At 55.2% G+C, this 19,356-nt stretch overlaps 2 protein-coding genes across 6 annotated transcripts in view; both read right to left on the reverse strand.

Moving 5' to 3' along the window:
* Nucleotides 1-8,526, reverse strand: part of INTS1 (integrator complex subunit 1) — a 34,854-nt gene extending 26,328 nt beyond the window's left edge. For 4 of the 5 annotated variants that reach the window (XM_080353913.1, XM_080353914.1, XM_080353911.1 and 1 more), the window contains exons 1-14: nucleotides 8,432-8,526; nucleotides 6,988-7,278; nucleotides 6,213-6,409; nucleotides 5,835-5,972; nucleotides 4,970-5,129; nucleotides 4,510-4,615; nucleotides 4,055-4,241; nucleotides 3,771-3,916; nucleotides 3,323-3,464; nucleotides 2,794-2,970; nucleotides 2,431-2,539; nucleotides 1,682-1,802; nucleotides 939-1,016; nucleotides 262-419 (exon numbers count right to left, since the gene is read on the reverse strand). In XM_080353913.1, coding sequence (XP_080210039.1) covers nucleotides 262-419; nucleotides 939-1,016; nucleotides 1,682-1,802; nucleotides 2,431-2,539; nucleotides 2,794-2,970; nucleotides 3,323-3,464; nucleotides 3,771-3,916; nucleotides 4,055-4,241; nucleotides 4,510-4,615; nucleotides 4,970-5,129; nucleotides 5,835-5,972; nucleotides 6,213-6,409; nucleotides 6,988-7,278; nucleotides 8,432-8,489 — 2,068 coding nt within the window. In that variant the 5' untranslated portion in view covers nucleotides 8,490-8,526. Of the gene's footprint in view, nucleotides 1-261; nucleotides 420-938; nucleotides 1,017-1,681; nucleotides 1,803-2,430; nucleotides 2,540-2,793; nucleotides 2,971-3,322; nucleotides 3,465-3,770; nucleotides 3,917-4,054; nucleotides 4,242-4,509; nucleotides 4,616-4,969; nucleotides 5,130-5,834; nucleotides 5,973-6,212; nucleotides 6,410-6,517; nucleotides 6,550-6,987; nucleotides 7,279-8,431 lie in introns of those variants that run through there. The other variant, XM_080353915.1, reaches the window with a different exon arrangement.
* Nucleotides 8,527-9,284: 758 nt separating this feature from the next.
* Nucleotides 9,285-18,451, reverse strand: LOC308046279 (lysosomal alpha-glucosidase-like). The gene is made up of 19 exons (XM_080354007.1): nucleotides 17,921-18,451; nucleotides 17,575-17,720; nucleotides 16,498-16,663; nucleotides 15,893-15,989; nucleotides 14,739-14,858; nucleotides 14,375-14,493; nucleotides 14,175-14,306; nucleotides 13,277-13,387; nucleotides 12,377-12,490; nucleotides 12,126-12,210; nucleotides 11,666-11,783; nucleotides 11,181-11,314; nucleotides 10,906-11,057; nucleotides 10,587-10,735; nucleotides 10,355-10,496; nucleotides 10,124-10,222; nucleotides 9,834-9,998; nucleotides 9,609-9,755; nucleotides 9,285-9,372 (listed from the first exon to the last, which is right to left on the reverse strand). The coding sequence occupies exons 1-19, from the start codon at nucleotides 18,446-18,448 to the stop codon at nucleotides 9,310-9,312; spliced, it is 2,787 nt and encodes a 928-aa protein (XP_080210133.1). The 5' UTR covers nucleotides 18,449-18,451; the 3' UTR covers nucleotides 9,285-9,309.
* Between the last annotated feature and the right edge of the window lie 905 nt (nucleotides 18,452-19,356).

The raw sequence follows: 19,356 nt of genomic DNA on the forward strand, positions 1-19,356 counted from the left end.
ATGAATCATTTCCCAAACACTCCATGACAGAAAATTAGTAACAGGGAGAAACGGCAGGAGAAAATGAGAAGCTTCTCCAGTGAGAAAGCAACCGCAATACACCTGGATTTGAGCCAAATGCTAAGCCATCACAACTAAAACATGCTTTAAGTGATGTAAAGGCTCTTTGGTACGTGGTAGGAGCCACCTCAGCCTTGGGTGGCGGTAAGGACGTGCAGACAGAGGTAACCGCTTGCTGGCTGGAGCTTTGTGCAGTCTTACCATCCGCCTGCACAGCCGCAGCCCGCTTCACCAAGTGGTCAGCGAGCTCCATGGCATCCGCAGGGCCGAGAGGAAGGTCCCGCGACAAACCGATCACGAGGATCCGCATCAGGGTGTCTTCAAGGATGGGCACTTCGGAGCAGAGGCGAAGGAAGAAGCTGCATGAGACATGACACATCAATCACGCTTCTCTTGACAGCAGCATGAGGGTTCCTGAAACCCTCCACAGACCCTAGACCTCAACTGAGCAGAAGATAAAACACAGTTTAGTTTACAGCCCCTTCCCCAGTCTCCAGCTCCGAATGCAATCACCCGAAACAAATTGTTTTGCGGAATATTGCTTGCACCGCCTTGTACCTCTGCACTTCGGCCTGCTTGAGTCTGAGCTCCCCAACATTACTGCAGGAAACCACATAGTGCAGGGCTGCCCTTCATACAATTAAAGCATCAAGATACAGAACAGCTTGGCACAGGGAACGGAAGTGAAGGAGGAAGAGGAACAGATGGAGAATGGAGCAACATCCCTCAATTTTAAGACAGAGGAAGAAAATCTAAGCACAGTTCCAAGCCTTTCCAAGACAGAGCTATATAAGGAACACCAGAAAACACCCATTCCTTTGCCTCCAGCTCCAGCAGCTCCACGTCTGCACCCAGCTTTGGGTAGAGCACACACTCACTTGCGGTCACTCTCAGGCGGCCAGTTGTCCCATTTGTAATAGGTTTCTGGCTGTTCTGTGAAGAGCACCTTGTGGAGGCTGTGGAAATGAAGAGTAAACACCACACCTGTGTGAGATTCACAAACATATTCAACACTCCAGTCTCCCCAAACTCCTGCTAATGCTTCCCAGCCTACACATGAAGGAGCCTCCTCAGATAAGCTCATCTAACAAAAGTAACAACACGAATCGTTGTTATGAGAGGACTACATGGAATGGGCACTGGGCTTTTATACTCTCAGTAACATATCTTTCTTACTATTAATTCTGGCTTGATGTGTCTCAGTAAGACCTTAAGCCAGACCCCCGGACACGACCAGAAGCAGGCAGAGAAGACAGCACCATGGATGGATCCCTCAACTACACAGCCTGAAAAAGCACGTCAGACGAAAGAACAACAAGGGGTCCACAGGGATCATGCTCAGTCAAGGAACCGGAAATTTTCTATTAGGTGGACTCAAATAATACAAGTCAGAAATATCTTCCATTATCATATATTTCTGGTAAGAGGATGCATCTGCACAAATTCCTGAGAGGGAGATAGTCCCAGCCTGAATTCTGCTAAAACACTGTCTCTGCTCTCTGTCTGATAAGGGGAGAGAAGTCTAACCAAACTGCAATATTCATGTTTTTTCAGAACTTATCATACACCGTTGAAAAAGCAACTGGCTATGCACAGCAGATCACCAGGCTGACTCTCTTACCAGTGCACATAGTCCTTTGGAGCCAGCTTGCTGATAGACGGAACAACTGTGTGAAGCCACCAGACAGCATCTCGCTGGATAGCAGCAATTTGGTTCTGGAAAGAGCGCAGCACTTCCAGGTCTGCAAAACAGTAAGGTTACAAACTGCGTGTGTATCAGAGCCCATCAGGAGCTAAGTAGGAGATGGTGGCTGTTCCAAGAGATGATAGTAACAAGGGCCCCAAAGCATCAACAGAAAACTGGGGAGATGCACATCAGATAGCCTTAAGCATCCCAGCACTGACAGCACACACACTTTGCTTTTTGATACACGCTGCGACAAAACCCCGAGATGTAGCGTGGATGAATTAGTGTTCTGAGAAGACGACATCTGGGCAGCCACACCAGTGCCACCCCAAAAGCCTGTCTCAGTGCCACCCCAAAGGCCTGTCTTTGCAGCATTAGGTACCTGGTAATCCTTACAGCTGCCCCTCCAGGCATGACCCAGCTTCTCAATCCTCTCCACACACAGTTTCCCATTCCCCAGCCTCTCACCCTCTGCTTCAACAGATATTAAGAACTCTTGGACATTCACCCAGCCACACAAACAACATCTGCCAACCTCAGGATAACAGCAAGCACTTCTGTGCCTCTGTTCAGAATGGAGGCTTACACCCCCTCCTAACTCTTGCCACAATGTCACCCAGCACTGCCAGAGGGTATCTACCAAGCTTCCCATCTTCAGAGGGACCCTAGGTTGTTCTGCTTACTCTTTTTCTCTCCTTTGTCCCAAGCAATTCCAGCTTCCTTCACCTGGGCTGTGATGCCAAGCATCATGGAGACAGCTAGCAGATCAGTTATGTGGATGACGAACCGCTCCTTCAAAAAACAAAACAAAACCAAGTGAGTTGAACCAGCAACACCCAGAGCTGCCTTCTGGAAGAGTGTTTCATCAAAAATGACAAGCGCAAATGTTTGGAAATAGAATGTGGGAACACTGCTATGAAATGTGAGACACAAATACTAACTCAGATAACAAAGACGATAGGAAAAAACGGCCAGAAAAAACAATACAGAAGAGCCCAGTACCTTCCTGGTACACTCAGCAGCACAAGGGTCAAGGAAAGTGGTACCTTGAATTCCATCTCTGCATACTGAGCCTCCTTCCGTTCCTGCATAAGACCCAGGCAGAAGGCCTGGAAGTTGATCTCGTGTTTCGTCTGTTTGATGATCTCTCGCAGCAGAGCCCGTGAAGCCCGCAGGTAATCATCCTTAGTAGTCAAAAGATCCTGGAACACCATTGCTAGGTACTGAGGCCACAGAGAGAGAGAAAAATGTCAGTGCATTGGAATCTATCTGTATCTACAAAACGAAAAGACAAAAGGAAACAATGCTGGTGGTAGATCTGTCCTTCAGAGCACCAGGGAGCTGCAATAACACTTCTCTCATGAAACTCCATTACCACAAGATGGGTCAACCAGAATGCAGGAGTTAGGAAACACCCATGTACATTCATTCCTAACAAGCACAATAATATTTCAAAACAGTATGAGGCAGATCACAGAGCTGTCTCTGGAAAGATTTAATTTTAGCCTCATATCAACTAAATCTCTTGGGTGGGGTTCTGGGATCACTGGCAGTCACGCAAGACACTTCACCTACCTTGGGAGCTTGCTCTGAGCTATGCTGGAGCACAGTGTACAGGATCTGCATGTTGTTGGGATTTCTTGCATTTGATAGTTCATTGAAAATCACAAATTTAATTGTGGTGCCCAGGTTATCCCTGTGCGCATTCAGCAGCTCCCTGCAAGAGAAGACCAGAGGTATCAGAGTTGAAGTTTCATTGCGGCTAGATCCACTGTTTCGATTTCTCTTCAAAGTATTTAGCACATAAAAATTAAGAGGATAGAGCCACACATATGTCTGGCAATATCAAAAGATTATTGAAAGACTTCCAGGCCAACTAAATTCATTTAAATATTACAGAGAACACTCACTGGTCCAAGCTGGTATTTAAAACCACTGTGCAGAGACACTGAGACCATCAAGGTCCTGGCCACCACTTCCAGAGCGCTTTCTCTTCCCACCACAGACACGGTCACTCGCTCACCTGACACACAGCATGTAGTGGTTCAGAAGGACTTTTGGCTTGAGACGAATTTTGATCAGGTTGGAGATAACTTCCATGTCCTCTGCTGTGTGGGTGTTGCAGTTCATACAGACTGACATCAGCAAGTCCTGAGCTGGCTTGGTCAACTGCAGGGGAAGAACAGAAAGCCTACAGCCACCTGCCATCACAGATCAGAAACGTAGCTGGCACGGAGTATGCCATCCTCCCGGCTGGATTCCAGACCTGGTCCAGAACAGTTGTACTTCAGCAGCTTCTGTTCTTACCTTTGGATTCTGCAGCCACATCTCCAGCCTCTGCACAGCCATCTGCCGCACCTCCTTATAGCCACAGGTTGCTGTCAGCAGTCGAAGGAGGTTCCTGGAGACATTGTCCATTGGCTGGCGCCGGTTGAGTTGGTCCCGCAGCATGTCTAGAACGTATTCCTCCACACTCTCTGCAAGGTCATCATACCTGGGCCACACAAACAGCATTTTATTCATTTCCATGCAAGCCAGCTTGGTCACACATCACTGTGTCCAGAGATCAGCATCCTTTCTTGTTTGTGGTACAGATTACAAACAAACAAAAACTACTCTTTTCTCCCAGAACCAGTTGTATCTGATGTTTAACATCCTCCAGCAAATGCCACAGGATAGCAAGTGCAGAGAGGAAGCTCCCTGCTGCAGCTTTGCACAGACAGATCTGCCTCATGGCTACATCAGGAGAAGACACACTGTACCTGGACATGAGCTGGCCCTCCTGCTCTGGGCTCATTTTCTCCTCTGCAATCAGCAGCTCACTTTGGCTGTCTTCCTCCTCCGTCATGGAAGGGTGTGGACTACTCCCTAAGAGAGACCAGCACACAGCACACTCCATGAGACAACTCTTAAAGATCACTCACTCATGCTTCTGTACATTCGGTTTCTTTCAAGGATCTCCTTCAGCAACACTGAGCTAGTTGCTTCCTCACACTGTACCACATATGGGCACATTCTCCACGCCTCTTTCACTGCCTGCCCTCAAACATCCCCTTGATGTTCTCCTCTTTTTTCCCAAAGAGAGGAAAAGCAATGTCTGGAACTCAAACTCTGGTCTGTGTGACTCCATCCAGCAACAAACTATTATCACCACTCAATAAGATTCACCAGGCTCCAGCCTCTCCCCACCCCTTTGCTCCCGCTTCCCAAACACCTTCTTACCAGCACTAAGATCCCCTCCACTACGTCCAACTTCCCCATGCAACAGCATGCTCTTAGGAGGCATCTTTGTGTTAAAAGCTGTTTGGATGTTCTCCACAAACGTCTTGCAGTGAGGGCTGTCCACCCAGATGCGCTCCCCAAGGGAGTCCTCAATGTAAACCTGCAGAAAAGAACACAAGCCACACTCAAGCCTTTTTTTTTCTGGAGTATTTCTGAGCTTCCCCAGTTTTTACTTATTTTCAACATAGAGCTTCAAAGTAGGAAACTACCAGAACCATGGCATGGATAAAAAACAGACCAGATGAGTGCAGGCAAGTCACATAAGAGCAAAAAACCCAGGGCAGCACATCCCACCCTCTTTTGGGCACAGACCCTCTCAAGCAGCAAAGCTGATTTTACACCTTTTACCACCATAGAAGCTGGTCTTTTAAAAGATTAGGCTTTTAAAACCAATAGGTTGTGTTAATCCCTACAGACAAACTAGAGAATAAGAAGTCTTTGGGATGCTTATATCAGTACATATTGTCAAAGGCATCTCGGAAAACGGCCAAGATAAGGCACCAAAAGGCAAAGGAGACCACAGCATTTCAACAACCGGTGGAGACTTTCCTTTAAACAAAAAAACAAAACAAACCAAGGACTCTGATTTTTTTTCTCGTCATTACAGCATAGACGCAGCTCTAATTTCTGCTCCCTGCAGCTGCATTGCCCACGCTGGGCAACCGACCACTGGATACCCCCTTCCCTTGCAGTGGGAATAAACCCTTTGCTTCTGTCCTGCTCCCAACACCCGCAGCCTTCCCAGCCCTGGGCAGTTTTACTCAGTCCAGCCCCATTCTGGCAGAAGCCTCCATGGTTCAACAACCTTGACAAAGATCTCTGGCCAGTTCTCATCCTCTTCGTAAGCCGCCATGAGAAGGTTGCAGGCCAAGACAGACACGAGGCTGTTCCCTTTGGCTTTGAAGTTGATGGAGGCATCTCTTCGGAGCAGGCTGCACAGGGCCTGAAGGATCACCCATAAAAATAAAGTCAAACAAAAAAAATAATCAAGCCATCTCACAACAAACATATAGAAAAGCTTTAGAAAAACAAAAGGGAGTGGCAACAGCTTGCCACAGAGCTACAGTATTTATAAAGACACTCAGGTTACACTCTGGCTTGAGAGCAACCACAACTACAGCAGTAAGCTGGCAGCAACGATACATCAATAAGCCCAAGAGTCACGATGCAGCACAGCCCTCACCTCGATAACCCCTTCAGTGGCAAATATGTTAGGTTTGATTTTTGCCAGGTACATGAGGCTCAGGTATAGTGTGGTATCAGGTTTGGCTCTGTTCATTTTCAGCTGCTTCACGGCTCCACACAGCACCCCCTCGATACGGTCATCGTTGCCTTCTGCCTCCGCTGCCTCAATTTCATCCAGCAGCACCGTGGGGACAACTGCAATCATCAACACATGGACATCAGTATTCACCCTCACACAAAACAACCTGCTGTGAGGTGCTGGCAGGGCCAGTCACCAGGAAAGTAAAGCACTGACCTGCTCACCTTTAGCCCCTACAATGGTTTTTCCCTACCTAATTGATATTGAAAGTTCTGTCTCACAACTGACAATACTCCTTGATTATTTTTCAGTTGGTCCATGCTAGAATACTCCTCTGTAAATGTATCAAACACAAGAAAACAGAATAACACTTAAAAAGCAAGCAACATGCAGATGCAGAGTCTACTAAAGAAACATATTAATAAAATACCACAATCCAGACTCAAAGATCTCCTCAGGGAGTCTTTCAGGTGCTGCTACTAAGCAGCTAACAGATAGGATGAACACAACCCAATGCAAACCAGAGAGGAGACAAAACTGTGACTATATCCAGCAAGGGAAACCCTTAAGGACAGCACACAAATGTTAGTGCTTGGGTTTAGATAAAGGCTTCCAGGCTGAAGCTCTAGGGAACGGTAAATTGAAGTTTGCATCCTCGCTTGCCTGTCACAGCAGAAGCGCAGTGAGGCCTCACCTTCGATCGGGATGACAGACGGCTCCTTGATGGAGGGTGAAATGGCTCGTTTCTCTGCCACAGCCGCCTCAGCCAGGCGTCCCAGGGCACTGAGGGGAGGCGTGGAGGGGAGCTTGGGCCGCTTGGTCAGGCCAGTCAGCCCCGCTGGGCCCGCTAAGGCAGCCGCCGCATCCCGCTTGCGCTCCGAGGGCAGCCCGGGGGGCGCCGGTTTCAGCAGAGTGACGGCGGTTTTGCCCTCACCGCTCTGCCCTTTGGAGCCCAGTGCGATGAAGTCTCCCGGCGGCGGGTGTGCTGCAAGGGAACAGGCATTTCAAAAAGTTACAGCATGTCCTGAGCTGGAAGGGACTCACAGGATTGTGGAGTCCAACTGCTGTCCCTGCACAGGACACCCCACAGGTCACCCCGTGTGTCTGAGGATGTTGTCCAGTCTGTTCTTGAACACTGTCAGGTTGGGGCCGTGACACCTCCCTGGGGAGCCTGTTCAGTGTCCAGCACCTCTGGGTGAAGAACCTTTTCCTCATGTCCCACTGACCCTCCCTGGCACATCTCCTGCCATTCCCTGGGCTCTGTCACTGGTCACTAAAGAGAAGAGTTTGGCACCTGCCCCTCCTGCTCCCCTGGTGAGGAGCTGCAGACCATGAGGTCTCCCTGCAGTCTCCTTTTCTCCAGGCTGAACAAACCAAGTGACTGTATCCGTTCCTCATACAGCTTCCCCGCCAAACCCTTCATCAGTTTCACAGAATCACAGAATCGACTGGGTTGGAAAAGACCTCAGAGATCATCGAGTCCAACCCTTGGTCCAACTCCAGTCCGTTTACTAGATCACGGCACTAAGTGCCATGTCCAACCTCACTTTAAAAACCTCCAGGGCCAGTGAGTCCAGCACCTCCCTGGGCAGCCATTCCAATGCCTGACCACTCTCTCTGTAAAGAATTTCTTCCTAATCTCCAGCCTAAATTTCCCCTGGCAGAGTTGAAGCCCATGGCCCCTTGTCCTATTGCTGATGCCTGGGAGAAGAGCCCAATCCCCACCTGGCTAGAACTGCCCTTCAGGTAGTTCTAGAGAGTGCTGAGCTCACCTCTGAGCCTCCTCTTCTCCAGACTAAACAAGCCCAGCTCCTTCAGCCTCTCCCCATAGGGCTTGTGTTCCAGTCCCTTCCCCAGTCTTGTTGCTCTTCTCTGGACCCTCCAGCACTTCAATCTCTTTCCTGAGCTGAGGGGCCCAGAACTGACCACAATACTCCAGGTGTGGCCTCAGTCCTTCTCTGGACACTCTCTAGTAGCTTTATAACCTTTTCACCCCGCGGCGCCCAGACCTGCACACAGCGCTCCCGAGGAGGCCGCACCAGGAAACGTGACAGCACCGGCCGGCGGTGATCGGAGCCCCCCACCCGCCCGGACGCGCCTCCCTCCCCGGGCAACGCGACCGCGGCTCCAGGACACACCGGAGGGCTTGGGCACGGCGCTGGGCCGCCGCACGGCGGCCGCCTTGGGCCGGTTCATGGAGCCGCCGAGCGCAGACCCCACTGACGGACCGCCGCCAACCGGAAGCGGAAGTTCTTATGCACGCCCCCGCCCCCGAGGTGCGAGCTCCCCCCGCAACATCGGCCCCGCCCCCAATGACAGCGCCGCCTGCTGGCGGGAGGGCGCGCCGCGAGCTGTGGGCTGGGCAGTGACGCCGCCCAGCGGGCTGGAGGGGGAACTGCACTCCGGGGTGGGGGTGAGAGGGACGGGGGTGCGGGGTCAGAGATGGGGTGCGGGGTCAGAGCGGGGGTCGGGCGGATTTGGGGAGGGTGAGGACACAGAGGGACGGAGACAGGCGGTGCGGGGGCTGGGAGGCTGGACTGGGGATGTTGTGGGGACTGGGACCAGAGAGGGGAGTCATGGGTTTGGGACGGGGGGACTGGAACCAGGGGGCTTGGACTGGTGCTGGAATTGAACAGCTGAGTTTAGGGGGATCAGGGACTGAAAGTGGGTGGCCCCACAGCAACCAGCTGCCCCCACCATGTCACCACCCCATCCCCGCATCACACTCCAGGACAAGCTCTCCAGGTGACTTTATTGCAGCGGGGACTGCAGGCACGCACACCCCGACCCACACCTTGACACCCACCACCCACTCGGGACCGCGTGGGGTCACCCAGCCAAACCCCTGCCCTGCACCCCCCTCGTCCCCAAGTCGTGCTGAGTGGGGCCCCCACGGCAGCAGGTGACAGTCCCCAGCGCCTCCTCCGCGGCAGCATCCTGGCCCCGAGGGCTGGAGCGTTGAGCATGTCCCACACCGGTGGTCTGGGCGAGCGGAGGGTGACGCCGTGGACCCCACTCACAGCCACCGCAGGGAGAAGCTCTGGCTGAGGCTGAGACCGAGGTCGCTCACGGTGAGAACCTGCGTGAGGACAGGAGACATTTTGGGAGCACCGCCTCAGCTGGGGGCACAGGGATCCTTCCTCCACCCAGCCCAGCTGAGCTCTGCTCCCCCTGAACCCCGACATGGCGGGAGAGAGACCCCGGAGTCCTCACCCACCTCCTCCACCATGGACCCTGCAACAAGGGATGCAGAGGAGGGATGGACACCCCAAGATGGAGACCCCCAGGACAGGGCATCCCAAGCTGGGCCCATACCTGGTTGTCCAGGTAGGAGAAGGGTTTCTCCTGCCCATTCAGAAGGACCTTGCTGGGTGGTTCCCGCACCCCAAAGATGCTCAGCGTGTCAATGGTGACCTCAGTGGCCTCGGTGCTGGCGTGGAGGATGGTGGAGGTGAAGATGTTCTGCAGGAGGGGACAAAGTGAGCTTGGGGAGCTGGGTGTCACAGGACCCCCCACCCTGCCCTCCCCACCATGTCCCACCTGTGTGACATTGAACACGAGGTAGGAGTAGCTGCCTCGCTCAAAGGTGTCCAGGCTCTCGCCATCATCCCAGAAGAGGTCCCCCCAGGCGGTGCCACTCGAGGACAAGGCCACAACGAGGCGCAGAGGGTTCCCCTGAGTCGCCTTGCTGGTGGTCCCTGGTTTCTGGGGTTCAAAGAGATGGGTGCTGTAGGGCTGCAAGCACCCGAGATAGGGTCTGGGAGCTGAGGTTCTGGTGGGGACACACAAGCTGTGGACAGGACCCAGAGAGGTAAGAGGTGGGTGCTCACCTGTGTGGGCAGGATGGCACCCTCCCGCACATGCAGGTTGAGGTGCTCCAGGGGAGCTGACATCTTCAGCATCTCCCCACTGCTGTTCACTGAGGAGCCCTGGGCAGGCAGTGAGAGAGACACGGGTGTGAGGGGGTCATGGGCATGGCGGAGGGCTTGGGCACCCATGGGGGCTCGCTGGACTCAGCCATGTCTTCCCATCCGCGTCCACAAGACGGTCGAGCTCCTCACCGTGTAGAAGTCGTACCACACGCCTCGAGGGAGGTAGCCTGTGACCGAGTCCACCTCGGGCTCCAGCACCGGTGTCACCAGCAGGCTCCTGCCCCACAGAAACTGCCTGTCCAGCCCCAAGGTGGCCACATCGCGGGGGAACCTGTGGCAGGATGGAGACACCACTCGGATCAGCTGCTTCTCTGTGATCCAGCCAAGGCATCTCCCCAGCTCCTGGCAGGGATGCTCTTACTCAAAGAACAAAGGCCGGGCCACAGTGTCCCCTTGCAGGTGGGCACGGTGAAACAGGGTGTAGAGGAAGGGCAGGAGGGAGTAGCGGATCAGCAGCACGTCCTTCATGGCCGTCCTTGCCGCGGGGCTGAACACCGTCGGGTCCTGGGCCTGAGGTACATAAGGAGAGTCGGTGGCCACCCCATCCCCATCCCTGCTGGGCATTCCCACTGCTCCTGAGCCCCCGCATCCCCCATCCCACATCCCGTATCACCCATCTCACATCCCACACCCCACATTCCATCCCTGGGATGCCTCCCAGCAGGCTTGCTGCCCTCGACCTTCTCGTTCTGGGTGTTGTGGTTACGGGCGAAGGGGTAGAAGGCGCCGAGCTGCATCCAGCGGGTGCACAGCTCCTCTGAGGTGCTGCCTGAGAAGCCGCAGATGTCCGCGCCGACCAGCGGGATGCCGAAGAGGCTGAAGCTCAGCAGCCCTGAGGGCAGGGACGGTCAGCAGGGCACAGCGAGTTTTGGAGATGTCTCCAAACAAGCAGAAAGCTCGACGGAGCTGAGGGTGCTGGCAGCGGGGGGATCTGCATGCAGCCCATGCCCCCCACCTGGGATGGAGTAATACATGTCCTTCCACTGGCTCCGGTTGTCACCCAGCCAGTGCCCTGAGTACCGGCCCTGGCTGGGGAAGGTGGAGCGGGAGATGACGAGCGGGCGCTTCCCCCGGATCTGGATCAGTGCGCTGGAAGGCAATGGGGAGAGCTGGGGCAGGAGGTGAGAGCAGCCCACCATGAGTTTGTGTTATCCCCCAGCAGGGGAGGGGGAGGTCTGGCCCCACCGCAGCCCCGCATTGCCAGAGGGCTGGCCCAGGAGATACAAAGGTTCAGCACCAGGAACGGCCTCATCCACCCATTGCTCCCGGAGCAGCACTGGCTCCCCTCCTCCCTCGGTTATTCCCATCCTGCAGGCTGTGACCAGCCAGAGCACCTTCTCTTCGGGTCTGGCACTCAAATCCTTTTTCAACACAGCCCCGAGCAGCAGGATTTTGTCCCATCTCATCCCCAGGCTGGCAGGAAGCGGGATGCTTGGGTACCTCGCTGTGGCTTTGGCTTCCATCAGCCCATAGAGGTTGTGGAGGTTGTAGTGCACCGAGGCTTTCTGCTTGGCCGAGGCACACACCGTCTTTGCAGAGAGGGAATCGCCCAGCACGGCTGCCAGGAGGGAGAGGCGCGTTGGCACGGGGTGGTGGCGGGGTGCAGGGGGCATGAACCCCCACATTTGCTGGCTCTGAGCCAGCCCTCCCGCACCAGAACCGGCCAGCACTGCCAACCCAGCGCTGAAAGCTCAGGCAGGTGGTCCCATTCTACACCCCGACATGGCCCCGACCAGTGTGCAAGGCTTGGGCACGGATACCGGCACACACAAGTAGGGATGGAGATATTCAGGGTATAAAACAGAGACACGATGTCTCTTAAAAAGTGTTTTCTCCCACAGCATTTGGCTGTCAGTAATCTCAAAGCACATGGGACCTCCCGGCACATCTCCCTCCTCACCTGGGGTGTATGGGGGACTGTCAAGCTCTCCCGGCGGGCAGCCTTCTTCAGACCCATCCATGAAGTTGGATGGCTCATTCATGTCCTAAGCAAAGAAAACCATGGAGCGTTTTCAAAGGGGAGGTTTTGGGGATTAGCAGATAAGCCTGGAAAAGGTGCATTTGAGGGACAGACAGTCCTGCCAGGACACACGTACTGGGTACAAGCCAAGCTGCTGGCAGGAGTGACCCAGGGGACAAGGAGGGACTTACGATCCAGAGGCCATCGAAAGGTACGTGGGCATGGAAGCGCTGCAGGTTCTCCAGCCACCACTGGTGCGTGTCTGGGTTGGAGAAGTCTGCGAAGGCTGTCAAGCCAGGCCAAACCTATGGGGACACCACAAAACCATGGGTTTGGCACGGGAGGTTTGTGGGGGGCTGCCAGGAAGAGCAGGGTGCACAGGGCTGTGAGTGTGCCAAAGGACCTGGGGGTGAAATGGGCAATAAAACAGAAGATAAACCCAGGCTGACTGCTTTGAGTCCCAGATGCTGTGCACACAGCATCCCTCCAGCCTTCCCGGTACATGGGAGCCTCAGGATGCTCGGGACCCCCCCATGGCCGGTGAAGCGGCTGCTCTGCCTCTGCCTGCACGACCCCCAACACCACCAAGTCCAGGGCATGCCAGGGAAGAGCTGTGATTTCTCTGCACTTTGCCTCATTCCAGAAATGTTGGCCAATTCATTTTCCCCCATGTTTTCAGGCTATATTAAAAGCCCCCTCCTTGTAGATGCCAAGGGAGAGACGGTGGGAGCAAATGGGGGACAAACTGGGAGGCAACTGCTGCAGAGCAGACCTGGAGGAGTGTGCCCACCATGGACAAACCTCCCCTTGCTCCAGAAACGGGAAGGCAGAGAAATCAGATGACCGTCCTTGGACAGCACCGCCGACTCCGCTAAGCTCATATGACTTCCACGGGTGCCTCAGGGGCTGGTTGTGGGGCCGGTAGAGCAGCCTGGAGGTGACACGCGAGGCCGGGCGCTGAGCCAGGCTTTGGCAACCATCCTGGAGAGGCTCCTCGGCCGCTTGGCTTTCCCTCCAGCGTGAGGGATGAAATCTCAACCCTGCTATTGCACAACCCCATGCAGCTGGGATTTCCCCCCGGAGCTCCTCACCTGCCCGATGAGTGGCTGCCCTTTGGTGCTGTTGAGGAACAAGCCCCGTCTCAAGGCTTCATCAAAAGGCCAGTAGGAGCCGTTAGGGCTGGTTCTGCTGATTCCAGGATCCTGGAGATGGAGCAGAGGGTTAGTTAGTGCCTTTCCCGGCTGACCATGTCCCCTTTACCCTGCCGGGCCGGTGTGATTCAGGGAAGATGACAACCCAGATGGAGTCAGCCAGAGCCCACACACGGCGGCTGGTTCCCCCATGGGGAACAGAAACTTGCTTCAACACTCCCAGGCATGTTTTCTAAAATGCCACTTCTGCAAGTCCCTGGGACCTGTTTGGGTGTTTTGGGGGAGGAGGGGGACAAATACAAGAAATCTTGTGCTTATGCAAGAAACATCAGGTCACAGATAGGCTTGGGTTACAACAAGGAGTTCAACAGGGAGGGATCCCAACCTTTCCTTCCCCACGAGGGCCCCCAGTCCCCACTGCGCCCAGCAAGCAGAACCTGCATCCCCTTTCCTTGCAGAGGGAAGAAGGGAGATCACAGCCAGGTCACAAGATCCCAGCATCCGTGGGGATGCGGGGGCACCCGAGCCCAGCACCCACGAGTTGGACAGCCAGACCCACAGCTCCTCAGTTCTCTTGCCCACAGGGAACAGGGGCATCCTTGAATTCCTGCAGCAGGCAGGAGCACAGCATGAGAACCTGGCTTGTGTTTCCACAGTTCCTGCGTTAGGAGGATTTCCAGTGGCAGTTTACAGCTGCCCATCCAGCACTGAGGACCAACCTCAGATAAAAACCCCCCAGGCCAGGGATGCTCAGCCGGAGCAGCGAGCATCCCTTACACCTCTGCTTTGCATCCCAGCTCTGAAGTAACGACAACACAGGGGAAAGGATGGGGAGTACCAAGATCATAACGTAGTGCTGCCCGTGTTTGTGGAGGTCTTCCACCAGAGACGGGAGAGAGGCAAAGTTCTGGGGATCGAAGGTGAAGTCCCGGTACCCGTCCATGTAATCGATGTCATTCCACTGTGCATCCTGCAGGACAGAGGCTCAGGGATGGGGGACAGAGCCCGGACCCCCCCTCCACGGCTCTGGGGTATTACCTGGGGGATCTGGTAGGTCCTCATGGCTCTCACGGTCTGCCAGGTCTCGTTGCTGGATCCGTAGCCCCAGCGGCAGAGGTGGAAGCCGAGCGCCCAGAGGGGCGGCATGGCCGGGAAACCTACAGCGGGAGAGACGGAGCATGGATGGGGTGTCCCAAGATGACAGCAGCATCTTGAAAGGACAGGAGGGGAAGGGGGAAAGGAGGTGACTGTTGACCCCCGATGTGCTGCAAGGGCTGGGGATGGGATGGCTGGGGACTGCTGACTACTCCCCAGCTGAGAGGACTGGGGATGGTGGTGGAGACAGGGATGGGCATGTGGGGAAGGTGCCCACAGATGGCCATATTGGGGTGCAGGCACTTACCTATCACCTGCTGGTACTGCTGGATGACCATGTTGGGGTCAGGCCCCAGGAAGATGTAAAAATCCAGCACCCCCCCGATGGTCCTCCAGGTCAGGCCTGGAGCGGGCTGCAGGGCCACCTCTTCGCAAGGGGCAGGGAGAGAAAAACATGGTGAGAACTAGGGAGCATCCCCCAAACCCTGATCCCCACAGTAGGGACCAGGCAGCAATCCAGGTAACACTCATCTTACAACAGGGGAACAGAGAAATCCCTGCCTTGCACTCAGCGGATGTTAAATGGGTATCTGGGCGCTTAAATCGTCACAGCCTAGGGATATCTCTGCTTCACATGGGAAGAAAGCTCACTGTCTTAAAAATGTGCTCTTTAAACCCAAAGCTGTGCTGTTTTCCCAGCTCCTACTTAAAGACCAAATACATGCAGGGAGTTCCTTCGTGTCCTCCACAAAAAAAAACCCAAAGTGAATCATGAACTACTTGTACAAGTAAGCGTGGGGTAGGAAGGGCTTTCTTGTGTAGGGCTTTTCACACCAACAAGCCCCCAACCCTCAGCTCAGGAGGTTGCATCTCCCTCATGCTCTCCCATGAGCTCCTCCTCAGGAGCATCAATGCATGAAGCTGAGAGCAGCTGGAGCTACAACTGCACAGCATCGTCCCAGCTGGCTGCAAACAGGGACAGGTGGTCACTGGTACTGTCCCCAACATGACAAGGAGCCCGCGGGAGCTGCTGTGTCATCAGCTGGCACACACGGGAGGATCCCAGGGCCACAGCTGGCTGAGCACAGCTGGGCAGAGCACGGGCAGCAGTCGGCACCCCTGGCTGCACCCCCACCGTGCCATGCTGCCAGGCCCGGGGGCAACGCCATTTCGGGTGGAGGGAGAACAGGCACGGACCTGCATGTGAGGGACTTGCTTTTCCAAAGGCAACTCGGCAGCTGGGCGTGTGGTTAAACTGCTCAGCAGTTGCTAAAGAGCCTCACCGTAGCCAGGAAACAGATGGCTATGCTCAATAACGGAGCCATCAAACCACATCTTTCCCTTTTATGGCTTCCTCTCGCCCCAAGTTCCTGAACCGGCCGGTCCAGCAGCTCCCATCTGTCCCCATCTGCTGGGTCATCCTCCAGGGACAAGCCCGCCAGGGTCCCCTGGGACACCTACCCATCGCATTGCTGTTGAGGAGGAAAACGCCGTGAGCATCTCCACCCTCCTCCATCAGCAGGTAGAAGGGGTGAGCGCCGTAGAGGTTGAACGATTCCTGCAAAGAGAAGGTGCTGGGTGAGGAAGAAGCTCCCAGGCAAAGCGACAGTCCTGTTTCACTGCAAGCAAATAAATGTTCCTGCGTTTCATCTGCTGCCACCACCTAATCAGGCATCTGTGTCCTTCTATGGAGGATAAGGCGAGGGATGAGGACCGTTTTGGAGCTGTGCTGAAGGCCATGGGAGGCTGCTTCATCCTCACAGCTCGGGGTCTGCTTCTGAGCTGGGCTGGGCAAGGGGGAAACCTCCTGCCTCGCCACAACCTGTTGCATGAGCAGCAGGGTGGAGCGGAAAACACCCGAGGCCCTCGGAGTGCCAAGAGCATTTTGTAATTGCTCTGAAATCCTCCCTGGCACATATCTGCTCATCGGCCTCGACCAACCCCGGCCTCTCCCAGCGCTGCTGCCCACCCTCCTGCCATGTTTTCCCAGGGCTTGTCTGATGCACGGGAGAGCTGCACCCCCATCCTCGCCCCCTGCACCCCTGCGGGGATGGGGGAGATGGTACCGTGGGAGCGACGTCGCGTGCCCACAGGGTGAGGGTGTTCCAGTCCAGGCTGTGCAGGAGGCTGCCGCGGTGCTCCCCCAGCCCGTACAGGAACCTGGATGGGAGTGATGTGGCTATCTGGAGAAACTGGTCAGCAAAGATCAAGGGGGCCACGGTGGTGTTGAGCCTGCCAGTGAGACATCAAGGGAGAGACTGAGTCAAGAGAGCATCCTGGGATCCATCTGGATCCATTTTCCTACCAACAACTGACCCCTTCCCTCTCGAAGCATCCCAAGGGCCAGTACGGCAGCATGTCCCACCTCGCATCCAGCCCAAACACCTTGGCCCAGGTGGCAAATTTGGGTCTGTGTGGACACAAAGCACAGCCCAAGCCTGACCCAGCACGGTGCAGCCGTGCCTTTGACACCAAGGTTTCCACCCAGGTTATTATTAACCACCCAGGCATTGTGGCAGTGGGGTTTCTCAACCTGGTGTCACTGATAAGAAGCTCCCAAGTAAAGTACAGACCACAGGTATGAGCAAATGGGAAGGAGGAGGAAAGGATGGGATCTCAAAACATCTGGTCCTACAGCAAGCAGCCACTGGTGCTCACCAACAGCTTAGTATAGGCAAAGCTATGGAGGTGACTAAGAGCAGGGCAGCAAAGCCACCTGCAGTCCTTTTCCACAAAAAGCCTGGAGCCATGGGTGTCCCTATAACTTGGACAGCTGGGGAAACCCAAAAGTGACGTGAAACAGGGTAATCCACAACCCTTCAGTGGCCCTTTCCTCAGGCCACCAGGTCCCTTATTGGTGACAATGTTTGGCTGCTGTAGGACCTGTCAAGGAATTGGGGCATCAGGAGGTTTTTGGAGAGGTGCTGATCCCACCCAGCCCCGCTATGGCCACAGCAAGCACATGGCCAGCCCACGAGGCCGGGAAGCGACGTGCTGTCACATCCCCAAGGGAGCACTGCTGGAAGGATGAAGACAAAAAGTAATTATCAGCTGGAGATCCTGCAGTGTGCTTTTCCCTAAGGAAAAAGCTCTGGGAACAGTGTGGGAGCCTGCCTAGGGATGCGGAGGAGATGGGTTCTTACAGCACCGTCCCCGTCGCCCTGCGCCGCAGCAGCAGCCCAAAGGGGTCCCGGGAGAAGTCCAGGCTGTAGATGGGGTTTTCTGCTCTCTTCATCACCCGGGGAACCTCAAGGGGAACCTCGTACCGTGGGCTGGCTGCATCTGTTATCTGCAAAAGGGAGAAAACATGCTAAAAAGACCAGCAAAGCAAGACGGCAAAGGGTTGGAGATGCTCATTGAGGCCACATTCAGCCATGCCTGGAGCACAGTAGCTTCCAGACTTGGTCTGAGCAGAGGATGGTCACCTATGGGATGGAGGGTGCAGGAACACAGTCATGAGCTTCGGGAGGCCACCAGTGGGGAGCTCACCTTGATGTGGAGCCGCGTGTCTGTCTCAAACTCCACGTCCAGCCTCAGCATTTTGATGTCCCGTGGGTAATAGGCCTTCTCCCTCCGCACCAGCAGCCCCACCATGCCCAGAGCCGTCTGGTTGAGGCTCTCCAGGGTGTAACTGGGGAAATCAGGGGGGTAGAAGCACCAGGGCACCCCCCGCTTGCCCCCCGTGGGTGGGGGGCTCTCGATGAAGCAGCATCCCCGACTTTCACAGAGTTCCTGGGTCACCACCACATGCCGCTCTGGGTAGCAGTCAAAGCGGTGGCTTTCGGGTACCAGCAGACATTTGGGGGGCAGCGCAGGTCCAGGCCAGCCCCTCGATACTTGCCGCAGCACCCAGACGGTGATGGCGCTCAGCAGCACGGCGGCCACCAGCAGCCCGCTGCCCACCCAGCACGGGGCCAGCTTCCCGCGGCCGGGGGGCGCTGGGGCAGAGCCTTCCTCCTCCAGCTGGCACGACGCTGGCTGCGGCACCGCCGTGGTCAGCTTCTGGTACGACTTCATCGTCCTGGTGCTGGAGCGAGGGGGAGATGGAGGCAGGTGTGAGGCAGTCATAGAATCATTTTGGTTGGAAGAGACCCTCAAGATCATCAAGTCCAGCCGTTAACCTCACTCTAGCACTAAACCATGTCCCTAAGAACCTCATCTCCACATCTTTTAAACTGGGACGGTGACCCCACCACTGCCCTGGGCAGCCTGTTCAATGCCCGACAGCCCTCCCCGGGAATAAATTTTTCCTGATATCAACTAAACCTCCCCTGGCACAACTTGAAGCTGTTTCCTCTCATCCTATCACTTGCTACTTGGGAGAAGAGACCAAGCCCTCCATGCTCCAAGCTCCTTTCAGGTAGTTGCAGAGAGTGATAAGGTCTCCCCTCTACCTCCTTTCCTTTAGGGTAGGTCCCTCAGCTGCTCCTCAAGAGACTTGTGCTCCAGACTCTTCACCTGTTTCATCATCCTCCTCTGAACTCTTTCCAGCACCTCAACGTCTTTCTTGTAGTGAGGGGCCCAAAACCGAACACAGTATTCAAGGTGGGGCCTCACCAGTGCCGAGTACAGGGGGATGATCGCTGTCCTAGTTGGAGGGGGAAAGCTTGCCCAAGCCTTGAGTTCAGCTTTCCCACTCCCAATGCCCGCAGTTCAGGCAGAGCCTACCTGGCTCTGCCTGCCTCGGCACCCTGCACCCCTGGCTAAGATGCAGGCAGCAAACGCAGCAAAGGATGGCTTTGCCATGGTTGGGTGGTCCTGACCCTGTCGGAGTGTGGGGCGATGCTGCCACACAACTCTGTGGCAGCCCCAAGACAAAGCACCATCTGCCTGAACCCCATCTGCTCTTGGGGGGGTGGCATAGCAGCCCCTCAAGGAGTTTTTCCTGAGTCTGAATGTATGGACTGCAGCGTTTCTGGAAGCTG

This window comes from Nesoenas mayeri (genome assembly GCF_963082525.1).
Source record: "Nesoenas mayeri genome assembly, chromosome: 15".
NCBI classification, from domain to species: domain Eukaryota; kingdom Metazoa; phylum Chordata; class Aves; order Columbiformes; family Columbidae; genus Nesoenas; species Nesoenas mayeri.